This window comes from Phocoena sinus, chromosome 3 (genome assembly GCF_008692025.1).
Source record: "Phocoena sinus isolate mPhoSin1 chromosome 3, mPhoSin1.pri, whole genome shotgun sequence".
Classification (NCBI taxonomy): domain Eukaryota; kingdom Metazoa; phylum Chordata; class Mammalia; order Artiodactyla; family Phocoenidae; genus Phocoena; species Phocoena sinus.
Window position 1 is genome coordinate 113,778,212 of NC_045765.1, and position 16,883 is coordinate 113,795,094.

At 36.5% G+C, this 16,883-nt stretch overlaps 1 protein-coding gene across 4 annotated transcripts in view; it reads right to left on the reverse strand.

The window, feature by feature from the left end:
- Window positions 1-16,883, reverse strand: part of POLK (DNA polymerase kappa) — a 75,758-nt gene that overhangs the window by 26,608 nt on the left and 32,267 nt on the right. For all 4 annotated transcript variants that reach the window (XR_004349071.1, XM_032625711.1, XM_032625712.1 and 1 more), the window contains 2 exons: window positions 10,818-10,937; window positions 1,868-2,020 (listed from right to left, as the gene is read on the reverse strand). Coding sequence is in view for 3 of the 4 variants with exons in the window: in XM_032625711.1 (XP_032481602.1) it covers window positions 1,868-2,020; window positions 10,818-10,937 (273 nt within the window). In the remaining variant the exon portion in view is untranslated. The remainder of the gene's footprint in view (window positions 1-1,867; window positions 2,021-10,817; window positions 10,938-16,883) is intronic.

The following is a 16,883-nucleotide window of genomic DNA, read 5'->3' on the forward strand; positions in this document are numbered from 1 at the left end:
GAGTGACATTATGCGAGTCCTGAAACCTAGGCATTAAAAAGTCTGCAGCTTCTGGAGAGATTGGTTCAAGATGGTGGAGTAGAAGGACGTGCGCTCACTCCTTATTGCAAGAGCACTGGAATCACAACTAACTGCTGAACAACCATCAACAGGAAGACACTGGAACTCACCAAAAAAGGTACCCCACATCCAAAGACAAAGGAGAAGCTGTAATGAGACAGTAGGAGGGGCGCAATTACAATAAAATCAAATCCCATAACCGCTGGGTGGGTGACTCACAAACTGGAGAACAATTATACCACAGAAGTCCACCCACTGGAGCGAAGCTTCTGAGCCCCACATCAGGCTTCGCAACTGCGGGGTGGGGGGGCCAGCAACAGAAGGAGGAATTCGAAGGCTATCGGGATTTGACTGCAGGACTTCTACAGGACCAGGGGAAACAGAGACTCCACTCTTGGAGGGTACACACGAAGTAGTGTGTGCATCAGGACGCAGGGGGAAAGAGCAGTGACCCCACAGGAGACTGAACCAGACCTACCTGCTAGTGTTGGAGGGTCTCCTGCAGAGGCAGGAGGTGGCTGTGGCTCACTGTGGGGACAAGGGCACTGGCAGCAGAAGTTCTGGGAAGTACTCCTTGGCGTGAGCCCTCCCAGAGTCCGCCATTAGCCCCACCAAAGAGCCTGTAGGCTCCAGTCCTGGGTCGCCTCAGGCCAAACAAATTACAGAATCGTGAGCATAAATGGGTGTCCAGTAAGTACTGAAGGGGTTCATATACATAATTTCACATAAATATATGGTGATATATATTCTTAATAAAATTAAATATATTTTTTTCAAATATTAGTTGATGATTTGTAGGAGAGGAGAGTATCCTTTCCTACAAACACTACTTTGGAACCAGGATTGTTAGTTGCCTGCATACTTGTGGGAGCAGAGATAATGAACAGATTACAGTTTTATAATAAAATAACTCGGGAATCAGGTTAATAGTTATCTAAGGCATTGAAAGGAGTAGAACAGGAAAGAACCTTCCTTATTTCTTTTGTATTTTTTTAATACCAAAACCCATATACTCCAGTTGCTGTTTCTAATTCCCAACACATCTTTAGCTACACACAGCTATCCTGGTCACCTTTACCTTCTACGGTGAGGGTGGCAATAGGAAAAGCAACATAGTCACAGAAGTGCAAAGGTTTCAACTCATGGAAAAAACCACATAATTACAGTACTTACATTAATGAAACATGTTACTCCTAAACTGGTGTTGGCAAACTTTTTCTGTAAAGGTTCAAATACTTTAGGCTTTGCAGATCATATGGCCTCTGTTGCAATTACTAAACTCTGCTCTTTTAATGAAACAATAATAAATGAATGGGTGTGACAGTATTCCAATAAAATTTTTAAAATTTTTATTGGAGTATAGTTGATTTATAATGTTGTGTTCAATAAAATTTTATTTACAAAGTAAGGCAGCAGGCTGGATTTGGCCTGTAGGCCATTGTTTGCAAACCTCTGCTTTAGAATAACATTTCCTTTTCTTTCTTTTTCAGTTCTCTTTAACTAGAACAGTTACTTAAGAAAAATATAATTTGCAACAGAAAGATACAATGCCACTCTACCATTTACCAGGTTTGTAACTTTGGGGACATTATTAAACCCCTCTCTGAGTTTGTTTTCTTATCTGTCAAATGGAAATAAAAATTTGTACCTCAAGTGATGTTGAAAGGATTCAGTAATTGAACACATATAAATACTCTGATAGAACTGGTGGAACTCAATAGTCTTTCCCCTTCGTGAACCAGTAAGGATTACTTGAATATGAATATGTCATGAACTTCCTATTTGTCTTTGATCTTTATCTACTTACCAACATACTCACTGATCCTACAGCAATGGGTTTATCCTTCAGTTCTGGATTGTCCCTCATTTCTACAGCTGCATAGAAAGCATCCATGTCAATGTGTACTATGGTATTGCTCAGATCCCGGCTGTGTTCCAATTCCATTGCAAATCTGTCAACCTTAATTTTTAAAAAGTTAACATATTTTAGACAACACAATATTGAAGTACCACTAATCATAACACTAATCTTTTTTTTTTTTTTTTTGGCCAAGTGACTTGTGGGATCTTAGTTCCCCAACCAGGGATCGAACCTGGCCCCATGGCAGTGAAAGAACCAAGTGCTAACCACTGGACCGCCAGGGAATTCCCAACACTAATCTTACTTTTAGTAGGTGTCAATTTGTCTGTCTGTCCATCCATCCATCTGGCTACCCACTCACCCACCCATCCCCACACCTATCTATGTATATTCGATTATTGTTTATTAAGGCTTTTATTTTCATGAACATAGGCAGTCTGTTCTCAAATATCATTCCCTACTAACTCTTTCATTTTTCAATACCTACAAGTACATAACAGGTACTTAATAAATATTTACTGAATGAATAAAGCATTCCAACTGTTTATGTATCAAATGATTCTACTGCTTTATAAATTTGGAAAACAACTTACTGTAACTAAAAGCTTCAGTTTAGGTAAAATAAACAACAACTCCCACCTGACCCATAATATTAACATCTTAAAATATTAACAAAGGAAATGTACAATAAAAGATTATACTTCTTTGGCATATGATGTTTATGCTGAATACTACTGTACAATCGATCATCCTAAGGCATACTGTAAACATTTCCTCTGTAGAATTGCTTTTATAAGGCTAAAATTTGATAACTGTTAGTCTATCCAAATCAAAATTGAAAATTTAATCTGTAATTTATCCTTTCATGAAATTTCAACATATATAAATATAGCAAATATAACAGTGAAGAATCTTTAAGGAATATTTTTTTACAGAAAATTTTACAGAAATTTTTTTTACAGGAATTTTCTTTACAGAAAAAGAGTTGGATTGATAAGAAAGAAGAAAGAGAAATGAAAGAAATAACCAAAGTAGGGCAGTAAGAAAAGGGTTTATGTAGCAGACATGCCCATTCCCAAGTGTTCTTTTTTTGTGGCCTCTACTACACAGGCTGAAAAAGTTAAATACACAGTTTTCTAGCTTCCCCTGCAGCTGGGGGTGGCTGTGTGACCATTTTGATTTAGTAACATATAAGGAAGTCAGTAAGAGCATTAAGTCAAATCATGAAGAGAAGAGAAAAGAAAGCTATTGAATGAAACAGAGTACATAGAGAGCATGGAAGAGTGTCTTGGCACATGGTACAAGTTCAATAAATGCAATCTATTACTAGAAGGATCACTGGAGAACTGCATAACAAAGCAGTAAAAAATTAAGGGAAAAGCAGCCAGAAAGAAATAAGCAAGTGGGGTGAGCTCTGGAATGAAAGCAATTTCCATCATGTGGAGATCCCTAGAGTAGGTTTCCTAAAAGGTGGAGAGTTTCAGGGGCATAATTTAGCTTTTTCCCCTCGTTGGACTTCAACCTTGTTTTCATTCTGCAGAATTTTTTTTTCAAGGTCTTCCTTCTTAACATTATAGTGATGCCTGGCCTACTAGCTACAAGTTAAAACCGCAACTCCTCTTTTTTTTAAAAAAAAAAATTTATTTATTTATTTATTTATTTATGGCTGCATTGGGTCTTTGTTGCTGTGTGTGGGCTTTCTCTCGTTGTGGTAAGCAGTGGCTACTCTTCATCGCGGTGTGCGGGCTTCTTATTGTGGTGGCTTCTCTTGTGGAGCGTGGGCTCTAGGTGCACAGGCTTCAGTAGTTGTGGCACATGGGCTTCAGTAGTTGTGGCACACGGGCTTAGTTGCTCTGTGGCATGTGGGATCTTCCCGGACCAGGGCTCAAACCCATGTCTCCTGCATTGGCAGGTGGATTCTTAACCACTGCACCACCAGGGAAACCCCGCAACTCCTCTTTTAGAAACAATCACCCTGATTCATATTTGTTTCCAGTAGCCACAGTGAGACTTTCTAGAGGATCCATTCCTGTTTAGGCTGCAACTCACTGAATAACCTGGGGTACTCTGTGCCTTCTTCAGGCTGTTCCTCTGTGCAGAATGCCCTTCCTAGTTCTGTCACCAACCCTTCAAGGATCAGCTCAGACGTGTCTCTGTAACTTAATTGGATCTCTGTCCTCTATGCCACAGAATTCAATGTTCCCTTACTTGTTTTCCTGCTCTTACTATGGCACTTACTGTAATATTAGACTCTAAATTGTGAGTTCCATCAGGAGAAAGACCTTATCTGCTTTAAAAAGTTTTCCTCAAAGGGAGATAAAGGGTACAGACTTCCAGTTACAAAATAAATGAGTCACAAGGATGAAGTGTAAAGCATGGGGAATAATACTGTAATAACTTTGTAAGATGACAGATGGTAACTATAGACTTATCCTGGTGATCATTTCGTAACATATAGAAATATTTAAACACTATATTGTGCACCTGAAACTAACATAGTGTTATAGGTCAATTGACCTACTTCAGTTAAAAAAAAAAGATGAGTAAGATTTGGGGTCTAAGGTACAGTATGATAACTATAGCTAACAATACTGTACTGATATGTGAAAGTTACTAGAATGTAAATTTTAAAGGTTCTCACAATGAAAATAAATAATGGTAACTATGTAAACAAGCAAACAAACATAAATTCTTTCCTCATAAAAGAGAAAGGGAGGAGAGACTTGTACACCCATTTATACATATCAGTATAAATTGTATTCTTTTATATATATATTTATTCCATATATATAATATATATATTTCTGATTAAAAAAGAGAAAGTAGTATTTGTAGAAAAAGTTTGGAGAAGGCTGATCTCATGCAGTGAGATAACACACCTAATAAATGGAATGTTTTAACATTACTCCAATTTATCATCCAGATTTAGAATAACTATTTCTTCTAGTATGTCAATTTCAAACTAGAGAATAGCATCCTGGCATAAAAAAAGATGTAAACAGGGCTTCCCTGGTGGCACAGTGGTTGAGAGTCTGCCTGCCGATGCAGGGGATGCGGGTTTGTGCCCCAGTCTGGGAGGATCCCACGTGCCGTGGAGCGACTGGGCCCATGAGCCATGGTCGCTGAGCCTGCATGTCCGGAGCCTGTGCTCCGCAACGGGAGAGGCCACAACAGTGAGAGGCCCGCGTACCGCAAAAAAAAAAAAAAAAAAAAAAAAAAAAAAGATGTAAACACTTCATGGAGACTAATAAAAACAAGGGTAGATTAAAAACGACTCTATATCAATCCAGAAAATGTGCCTTAGATTTGAGTCAACTGAGAATAAGGGAGCAGCATCTGAAATACCTTAACCCAGAAATGCTGAAAAGGAAAAAGATAATAAATAGAAAACAAACCAAATGGGAAAAAATTCTCCTTAGACTCATACATTAACGCTATGACAGTTTCCTCAGCAATCTATTGTCTTTTCTGTGCTTAAAACAAGTGTACAGGTGCCAAAAGGAAACCTCGCCACTGAATGACTCACATTCCACTTTGCTTTACTATCTCTCATTAGTCACCCTTATCTGAACTCTTTTCTTCTACATCTACCAAATGCACACCACCACTGCTTTTTTTCCAGTTTCTTCTACTGAAATTCTCATTCATGCTTTCCTTTCTTCCATTTTTCCTTCCAAATGACTTCCAAGTTCTGATCTGAGTCTCTAATATGTACCTAGTCCCTCTTGCTACAGTTCAGAGCCAGTGTGTATCACAGTGGGTTTTTGTTTGGGTCTCAAGCCTGTCACTTACTAGTTACATGATAGTGGGTAAGTTAATCCCTCTCATCCTTTCTTTATTTGTAAAGAGGGACTAAACCATTTTAAAAGGTTGAAAGAATTAAGAGATACCCATATGACTCACTTATCTAGGGATATGGTAAGGGCTTAGTGATATTAACTATAATTTTTAAAGTAGAAATGACATTTATAAGTATATTATATGTAATATGAAGAATGCTTCTTATGTTAACTCACCTAATGGTCAAATTAATTGAGAGAATAATTATTATTCCCATTTTATAGATGAAACTAAAGCTCAGTAAAATTATTAAATTTGCCCTAAGTCATAGAGCTGGTAAATGTTAGAATTAGACCTGGAAAACAGGTTACTCTAAAGCCTGTGCTCTTTCCATTATTTTATGATACTTCCCTAAAATGAATTCTTAAAGTGTTTAACACTGAAATAAGCTCAAATCAAGCTCTAGTGGTATATTTTATATCATATTATGTCTTATTTATGTTTTAAAAATCCCCCTTTTGGATTACATTTAGGAGACTACTTCAGATATATTGTTTTCCATTTTCTTGACTTAATATTACCCTAAAAATTGTTAAGTAAATCTGGGTTCTCCAAATCAAGTGTTAAAGTGGTCAAAATGCACTGATTTGCTGTGTAGTTGCCATTTAATATAACATGGATGTTTGTCTATTCAGTTCAAGAGCCCATGTTACAATAAGATGTTTTGACAGCTACAAAAATGATTGTGCTTTTAAGAAGTTTAATGGGGATGGGATGGGGTGGGGAATACTTAGGGAGTTTCTCAAGAAACATCAAGGGAGTTTATGCCTACAGAGCTTTCTTATCTTATCACACATAATAAAATCTACTACTTGGAAATTTCATGACTCTAAAATAGAAACACATTTCCCATGAAAACCTCTCTGTTCTTTCAGACCTTCTAGACTCCTTAGGATTTCCTCAATACCCTCCCACTTATACAACTTCTTTTAAAGGAAGCTCAAAAACTGAAACAATTTTACAATCAACATAAAACACATTTCCTGCCATTTCCCTTGCAAAAGATGCCTCAGAGCCTCCCATGGAATATCAACTAAAACCGTAGCAAAACCTGAAGTACTGCTACACAATGTACGGTATTTTCTGTTTCCTCAGATTATTAGCATATTTAAGGAAATGAGCTTTAAAAGTAGTATAAACAGCAAGAAGTTGTTATATTGTACCACTCCTATGTATTACATTTTTAAAACTTTATTAAAGATATTTGTAGACTATAAATCAATAAAAGTTAACAAAAAGGAAAAGTAAACTGCCTAAGGATTAATATCAACTTAAAAACAGTGTTACTGCGGGCAGAATAGAATTTCTTTTTAACTTGATGAAATAATGCTTAAACTTATGTGAAAGAAACAATGCATGAGAAAAAAAATTTTTTTTCTAAAGAGTAGTGAGGGGGAATATTAAACTATATTATTATGATTCAATAAATAAAACTGCATGGTACTGATATGGGGAAAGATTCAATTGATTAAAAGACAGTCCAGGGACTTCCCTGGTGGCACAGTGGTTAAGAATCTGCCTGCCAATGCAGGGGACACGGGTTTGAGCGCTGGTCCAGGAAGATGTCACGTGCCATGGAGCAACTAAGCCCATGTGCCACAACTACTGAGCCTGCCCTCTAGAGCCCACGAGCCACAACTACTGAGCCCATGTGCCACAGCTACTGAAGCCCACGCACCACAACAAAGAGTAGCCCCCACTTGCCATAGCTAGAGAAAGCCTGCGTGCAGCAACGAAGACCAGACACAGCCAAAAATAAATAAATACATTTAATTAAAAAAAGAGGGCTTCCCTGGTGGCACAGTGGTTGAGAGTCCGCCTGCCGATGCAGGGGACACGGGTTTGTGCCCCGATCCGGGAAGATCCCACATGCTGCAGAGCGGCTAGGCCCGTGAGCCATGGCTGCTGGACCTGCGCATCCGGAGCCTGTGCTCTGCAACGGGAGAGGCCACAACAGTGAGAGGCCTGCATACCACAAAAAAAAAAAAAAAAAAAAAGAAGAGAGAGAGAGAGAGAGAGAGAGAGAGAGAGACCAGAAACAAATCCAAGCACAATGAAAATTTAGTATATGGAAGTGCCTCATTTCAATTCAGTGGAGAAAGGACTTATGATTAAATAAATGATGTTGGGACAAGCGGATCACCATTTAGGAAAAATAATACCATTTAAGGAAAATATAATACTATTTAAGAAAAATATACTTCATACATTACATCAAAACAAATTCCAAATGGACTAAAGATTTGAATATAAGAAAACTATAAAAATACTAAAAGAACATACAGGCTTGGTTGTGAGGAATAACTTTCTATGCACAATACTAAAGCCAAGAAAAAAATTTTAACACTGCCGGATTTGATTACATAAACATTTAAAAATGTATAGGGAAAAAAATCCCTGCAAAATTAAAAGACAAACAACATATTAGAAAAATCTTTACAAGTGGCAGAGAAAAAAATTTTTTCATGTATAAGATCTATAAACGAGGAGAAAACAAACTCCTCTAGAAATGTGGGCAAAGAGTACTGCTTTAGACTGCTAGTTGAACCCTGAAATCTACTCTCTCTTCCTTCCATAGTAATAGATTTTTAGCTGACACATGGCCACCCAGCTAGAGAACATATTTTACAGCTTCTCTTGCACTTAGGTGTGGCCGTGAAACTTCAATGTGAGCTAAAGTAATGTGCGCAAATTCTTTTTCACTTGTTTAATAGTAAATTACTTTCCTTCGATGATATTTTCCTGGTTCTTTCTTCCTTCCCAGAGGCTGGAATATGGATTGAAGGTAATCCATTTCTGTCAATCCAGGTAAGGATAACACTAGGGGATGATAGAACAAGACAATGTAGAACCTGGGTCTCTAAATTACTATGGTGATCAGAACCACCAGACCAGCTGGGACTACATACCTATTATGTGGGAAAGAAATAAACTTATTTGAAACCATTATATTTTTGAGTCTCTTGTGCTAGCTACTTAGCCTATATCCTAACAAACAGAATAAAGGAGGATATTCCCACAAGAAGGAAATATTGATGGCTAATTCATATGTGAAAAGACATTCCTTCTCTGTCATAGTCAAAGGAAGGCAAATTAAAGCAACCATGAAATAATATTTTAGACACTGTATCAGCAAAAACTAAAAGACTGATAAAATTGATAAAATCTAGTTTTAAACAAGTATGTGAGGAAACTAGCACTTTTATGTTGAAAATGTAAAATGGTACCATCTTTGGTGAAAATAACAGAACGGGAGAGTACAAAGATACATGAATACAAATGATCATCCCAATGTTGTACATAAAGCAAAAAACTGGAACCAAGGTGGGATGAGGTAAATAAATTATGCACCTCCATACAGTGGACTGCTATGAAGCATTAAAACTGATGATTTGACTGACAAATCATCTTTAGTCATGATAGCAGACCACTTAACACAGAAGATAAAAAACTAGCTTGGGGCTTCCCTGGTGGCACAGTGGTTAAGAATCTGCCTGTCAACGCAGGGGACATGGGTTCGAGCCCTGGTCCAGAAAGATACCACATGCCGCGGAGCAACTAAGCCCATGTGCCACAACTACTGAGCCTGTGCTCTAGAGCCCTTGAGCCACAACTACTGAAGCCCGTGCCCCTGGAGCCTGTGCTCCGCAACAAGAGAGGCCACTGCAATGAGAAGCCCGTGCACCGCAGTGAGGAGTGGCCCCCGCTCGCTGCAACTAGAGGGGGCCAGTGCACAGCAACGAAGACCCAACGCAGCCAAAAATAAATAAATAAAAAATTTAAAAAAACCCCAAAACTAGCTTGTGCTCTAGGAAAGCATATATCAAAAAAGAAAATGACACACTGTAGTTTGATAAAGAAAACAAAATTTATAATCTTTGAACTCTATCATGAAAATAATTTTGCAGCACAGTAGATTAATATTATAATTTTATTGTTATGTTATAGCTTAAAGTGCTTTGTAAAACTGAATCCGATTTTGATAGAGGGTAAAACCTTTTTTTTTAAATTAATTTATTTTTGGCTGTGTTGGGTCTTCTTTGCTGTGTGCGGGCTTTCTCTAGTTGCAGAGAGTGGGGGCTACTCTTCGTTGCGGTGCGCGGGCTTCTCATTGCAGTGGCTTCTGTTGTTGCAGAGCACAGGCTCTAGTTGTGCGGCCTTCAGTAGTTGTGACACATGGGCTCAGTAGTTATGGCTCACAGGCTCTAGAGCTCAGGCTCAGTAGTTGTGGCGCACGGGCTTTGTTGCTCTGCGGCATGTGGGATCTTCCTGGACCAGGGCTCGAACCCGTGTCCCCTGCATTAGCAGGCGGATTCTTAACCACTGCGCCACCAGGGAAGTCCCAGAGGGTAAAACTGTCTTTAAAAGTAAACTTTAATGTTACTGCTTCGAGTTCTCAGTCTACCACATGATGCTTTGCAGCTTGGCTCTTCTCAAACTCTTCTATTGAAATAACTTTTAATACCACAGAAACTGAGTATTTACTCCCCAAAGATGCTGAAGAAGCCAAAGGCCCCACAGTTTTAGAAGTCTTGTGTTTTATCTTAAAAGTTCACATACATTTGGCACTCTACCATTTACATGACTTTTCGTTTTACTGTAACACAATTATGTTTTAAAGTACTTTCAAATTTAATTGGCTAACATGTTCCCCCAAATCTTTTTTGCAAAATTACTTTTGCAGAAAACATGCCACATTTATCTTGTGGGCTTTTCTAGCTGCAATGTACATACATAATAAAAAGAACAAAAGCTTTGGATTAAATCCTAGCTTTGCCAACTACCTGTCATATGAAGCTGGGCAAGTCACAACCTAACTAAGGCTCCATTTACTCTTCTGTATAATGCAGGTGATGATGTCTAGGGGTGGGTCTTCATGTAAAAGGGTAGAGCAGTATTTAACAAAGTTGTATGCACATTTGTTAAATTTTATGCTTTACAATGTAATGAACATTTACATTTCACCTTGTTTTCAGTTATGACTTGACCATGATGCATTTTAACTATCAATTATTATTCTACCAGCTTCCACTTTATTTAGCAATTGAATTAATACCTGTAATTGTGCTTTCCTTAGCTGCTGGCTGGTAATTTGAGCTTTTTGTTGCATCATATTTTCAATTCGTTGGTTGACTTGCTTTTCTTTCTTGAGCTCATTTCCATAAAATCTGGACCCCTACAGAGGAAAACAAAATAAAGTATAAGAAGAATGTTTGAAGGAAGCATCACTGCGAACCTGATGGCTAAGAGCACAGACTCTAGAAACAGAATGACTGAATTCAAAACTTACCTCCATTACTTACTAGCTGGGTTACCCTAAAATTAATCTTATTATGTTTTAGGTTTCCTTATCTGTAAAATGAATTTATAGTTACCTAAATCATAGGAATCTTGTGAGGCAGGATGTAGCACAGTACAAACTCTAGAGATGAGTACAGATCTGCACTCAGAAATAACAATGTGTCCTAGGTGGGATCCTCCGGGCATATCCAAGGTCTTAGTCAGCTGGGTCATCAGTTATCTCCTTCACTTTCACTTAAAAATTATTGTAAAAAATTAACTAACAGAAACCTCAATTAAATAGAGTCAGAGATCAGAAGGGGGAGCTCTCATGCCCTTTGATGATAGTAGAAAGCAAGACAAAGAAGACTCCTCTTCTTTTCTGGCAAGAACTCAGCCAATAAAAAGTCATGGACTCTGTTTACTATACCCTTGCCAACTTCCTTTTCCCTTATTGGAAAGAGTTTTCCTCTTCAGTTTTGCTGGGGACTTGCATTTGGCTTGTCATGGTTGCAGACCTTGAACTGCAATTTTCCGCTGATCTTGAATAAACACATTTTTTTTAGTGGAGAAATAACTGGCAGTCTAGTTGTTTTAGGTAAACAGTACTTTAACAAATTTAATGTTAGCCATTAAATAAAATGTAGAAAATAACTTTTAGAAAATCATCTGTCATTCCATCACTGAACATACTATCTATTTATAAGGTTGATGGACATTTAATTATTTTCACTTTTTGGCTACTACGAAAAACGCTGCAATGAACAATTGTGTACACATTTTGTGTCGACACATGTTTTCATCTTCCTTGGATATGTACCTAGGAGTGGAATCTCTGCGTTATATGGTAACTCCATGCTAAACCTTCTGAGGAACTGCCAGACTGTTTTCCAAAGTGGCAGAACCATTTTACAAACCTACCAGCAACGTATGAGGGTACCAATTTCTCTATATCCTTGCAACATCTGTTACTGTCTATCTTATTTTTTAAATTAATTAATTAACTTATTTATGGCTGCATTGGGTCTTCATGTGCGGGCTTTCTCTAGTCACGGCGAGCAGGAGCTACTCTTTGTTGCGGTGTGCAGGCTTCTCATCGTGGTGGCTTCTCTTGTTGCGGAGTGTGGGCTTCAGTAGTTGTGGCATGTGGTTTCAGTAGTTGTGGCGCACGGGCTTAGTTGCTCCATGGCATGTGGGATCTTCCCAGACCAGGGGTGGAACCTGTGTCCCCTATATTTAGGCGGACTCTTAACCACTGTGTCACCAGGGAAGTCCTGTCTTATTTATTACAGCCATTCTAGGCTATAATACTATGAATGGCATCTCATTGTGGTTTTAATTTGCCTTTTTCTAATGACTAATGTTGAACATCTTCTCATGTGCTTATGAGCCATTCTTATATCTTCCTTAGTGAAATGTCTATCTTTTGCACATTTTTTGATTGGGTTGTCTTCTTATTTTGCAAATATTTTACCCTAGTATGTTGCTTATCTTTGTATTTTTTAATGGTATCTTCTGAAGTACAAACATTTTGAAATTTGATGAGGCCCTATTTGTCAACTTTTTCTTTTACTGGCTGTGCTTTCAGTGTTGTATCCAAGAAATGTTTGCCTAACCAAAGATCTCAAAGATTTTCTTCTATCTTCTAAAAGGTTTATTGCTTTAGTTCTTACATTTAAATCAATTGTGAGTTAATTTTCAGTGTATGGTGTGAGTTAAGGGTCTAATAAGTTCATCTTTTTTGCATGTGGATATCCAGTTGTCCCAGTATCATGTGCTGAACAGACTATCCTTTTGCCTTGGTACAAATATCAATAAACTATAAACATTTATTTCTAGACTCTCAATTCTGCTCCATTGTTCTATATGTCTAGCCTCATGGCAGTAGCACATTGTCTTGATAACTGTAGCTTTATAGTAAGTTTTGAAATAGGAAAGTCAGACCCCCATGCTTGTTCCTTTTTACAACTGTTTTGACTATTTTAGGTGTTTCTCATTTCCATATAAATTTTAAAATCTGTTTGTCAATTTCTGCAGGAAAAAAAAAAGCCACTGGAATTTTGATGAGGGAAGTACACTGAATCTACAGATCAGTTTGGGGAGAATTGCCTTCTTAACCATATGGAATCTTCTCATCCTTGAATAGGCATATGTCTCCATTTTTTAGGTCATTACCTTCCCTCACCAAGTTTTTGTAATTTTCAGGGTACAATTGTTGCACTCCTGAAATTCCTTAAGACTTTCTATGTATTAGATCATGTCATCTGTGAACAGATAGTTTTAGTTCTTTGTTTCCAATCTTGATGCTTTTTATTTCTTTTAGTTGCCTGACAGCACTGGCTAAAATGTTCAGAACTAGGTTGAAAAGAACAGGTGAGATTGGACATCCTTGCCTTGTTCCTGATTTTCGGGCAAAAGTGTTTAGTCTTTCACCATAAAGTATAATGACAACTATAGGATTATTTTTTTTGATTTTTTTGTTTTTAAATTTTTATTGGGGTGTATATGTTTTTATAGATGTCCTTTTTAGGTTGCAGAAGTTCCTTTCTATTTCAAATTTATTAAAGAGTTTTTAGCATGAATGGGTATAGGATTTTGTCAGGTATGATTTTTCTGCATCTATTAACATGACCATGTGTTTTTTGTCCTTAATTCTATTAACATGGTATAGTACATTAATTGATTTTTGGAGGCTAAACCAACCTTGCATTCTTAGGATAAATCCCATTTGGTCACGCTACATAATCTTAATATTTTGTTGGATCCAGTTTGCTAATATTTTGTTGAGGACTTCTACATTTATAAAGATCTATAATCTTCTGCTTGTCTGACTTTAGTATTAAGGGGATACAGGCCTCATAGAAAGAGTTGGGAAGTGTTCCATCCTTCTTTATTTTTTGGAAGAACTTGTGGAGTATTGGTATTATTTCCCCTTTAAATGTCAAATAAAATTCACCAGTGGATACCCAGGAAAAAACCATAATTCAAAAAGATACATGCACCCCAATGTTCATTGCAGCACTATTTACAATAGCCAGGTCATGGAAGCCACCTAAATGCCCACTGACAGATGAATGGATAAAGAAGATGTGGTACATATATACAACGGAATATTACTCAGCCATAAAAAGGAACAAAATTGGGTCATTTGTTGAGACGTGGATGGATCTAGAGACTGTCATGCAGAGTGAGGTAAGTCAGAAAGGGAAAAACATATATTGTATATTAATGCATGTATGTGGAACCTAGAAAAATGGTACAGATGAACTGGTATGCAGGACAGAAATTGAGACACAGATGTAGAGAACAAACGTTATGGACACCAAGCGGGGAAAGTGGCAGGGTGGTGGTGGTGGCGTGATGAATTGGGCGATTGGGATTGACAGGTATACACTGATGTGTACAAAATGGATGACTAATAAGAACCTGCTGTATAAAAAAAAAAAAAAATCACCAGTGAAGACATCTTGACCTGATCTCTTTTTTTTCTTTGGCGGGGGGGGAAGATTTTTAATTACTAATTTAATTTCTTCCCTTTTTATAGGTCTATTTGGATTTTATGTATCTTCTTAAGTCAGTTTTGGAAAATTGTGAATGTCTAGAAATTTGTCCAATTTATTGGGATTTGTTTTAAAATACTCTAATTTCCACCTCCAAAATTCAGTAGGGAGAGGTAAGTGAGAAAGATGAAACAATATTTGTAAAAACGTTGATAACTGTTGATGCTGGGTGATGATTACCTGGGATTCACTATACTATTCTAATTTTGGGTATGTTTAAAATTTTCTGATTAAAGTTTTTAAAAAGTAAATTGCTATGGAGCGGCAAGAATTAGAAAATTTCAATTTAAGAAAGATATTTCAGATAAACTCACCCCTCTTCCCTACTAGAGGAATATATATTATATAAAGTATACAAATATATTAATATATAAAATACATAAGTATCTATTCTATGATTGCTACATATTAATATCATACAAATTTATATGGAAGAGCAAAGATTCAAGAATGCCTAAGATACTCTTGTAAAAGAACAAAGGCCAAAAAAAGAGAACTTGTTCCAACAGATATCAAGACTTTAAAGTATTGTATTTAAGATCATGTTGTACAGTGCAAGATCAGACAAATAATCTATTAGAACAGGAGAAAGCACTGCAGATCAGTAGGAAAGGATGGACTATTTAGTAAATGGTACTGAGACACGGGGAAAGAAAGAGGGAATATCTGATAGGGTCATCTAAGATAACTTAAATATTCTATTTCTTAACTTGAAAACTAGGATCATAGGTTTTACTCTTTGTCTTTTAAAAAATTGCTATGATGAAAATTTCAAAGAAGTCTGAAACAGAAAAATATAGAGGTTGCTATAATAAATATAATATAATAAATATAATATAATAAATATATAAAACTATCACTGAGATTTAACAACTGTTAACATTTTGCTTAATTTCCTTCAATGATTTTTTTAAGTGAACTGTTTTAAAGTAAATTACAGATATAATGACATTTAGCTATTCTATGGAGTATTTTAGCATGCATCTTTAAAAATAAGGCCATTTTCCATATAATATGTAATCATAATAACATTTCATAACTAATAAAATTAACAATAATTCCTTAATATTATCTAGTATCCTCCCTATATTCAAATTCCTCTAAATGTTCCAAATGCATTTGTTCCAACCAGGATCCAATCCATATGTTATACTTCCTTATTTCATCTCTTAATTATCTTTTATTGATACTTTAAAAATTGTATCTACATTTTATATGCTTAAAAAATTATTTTTCCCTCAACTCTTTATTTTAGAATTTCCAAATATTCAAGAGTTGAAAGAATAGTACAAGGAACACCTATATGTCCTCACCTAGATTGACCAATTGTTGATATCCTGCTACATTCGGTTTCTCTCCCAACTCTTATGTGTGCTTGTGTGCGCACACACACACATACACACACACTCACTCTCTCTTTCTCTCTCCACCCTCTTTTTTTGGCTAAATCATTTGAGAGTAAGTTGGTGCAGTTATCAGCATGCATTTGCTAAGAATAAGGATATTCTCTTAAATTTTACACCTTTCTGCATGGATATTTCATAATACATAAATGAAACCCCCCAAATGGTAGAAAAAAAACCATTAAAGAACTCTTTTATGATCTTGGAGAAAGTCATATGTAGTTAACTAATTCAAGTACGTGAAAAGAAGCAAACGAAAAACTACTGCACAGGACTAAACTACCATGAGCAAAGTCAAAAGGTAAACAATAATCCAATGGAAAATTGTGCAAAGGGTAAGAAGAGACAGTGTGTAAAAAATACACATATAAGTGGCTTTTAAACATATGAAAAAGATGTACAATCTCACTTTTCATAAGAGAAATATAAATTAATGTGACCCTATGTTACCATAGACTGGCAAATCCAGAAGTATAGTAACACATTACATTGGTATGGTTGCAGCATGGTAAAACATACTCTCACATATTGGCAGTGGAAATGTAAATTGATACAACTACTATGGAGGGCAATTGCACAATTAATTAAAAACTGCACATGCATATATTCTTTCATGCTATATGTATTTGGTGGAATAATTCCACTTCTGGGACTCTCTCCTATAGTTATATTTGCACATATGTAAAGTTATGAAATACAAGCTTATTCACTATAGTATTGTTTGTAAAAATGGAAGACTAGAAATGACTTATTATATGTCCATCCATAAAGATTCTGACTAGTTCAATAAAGTATAGGATATCCACATATGCAGGCATAAAAAAGAATGAAGATCTCTAGTTTCTCATACAGAAAGACTTCAAAGATATATTAACTGAA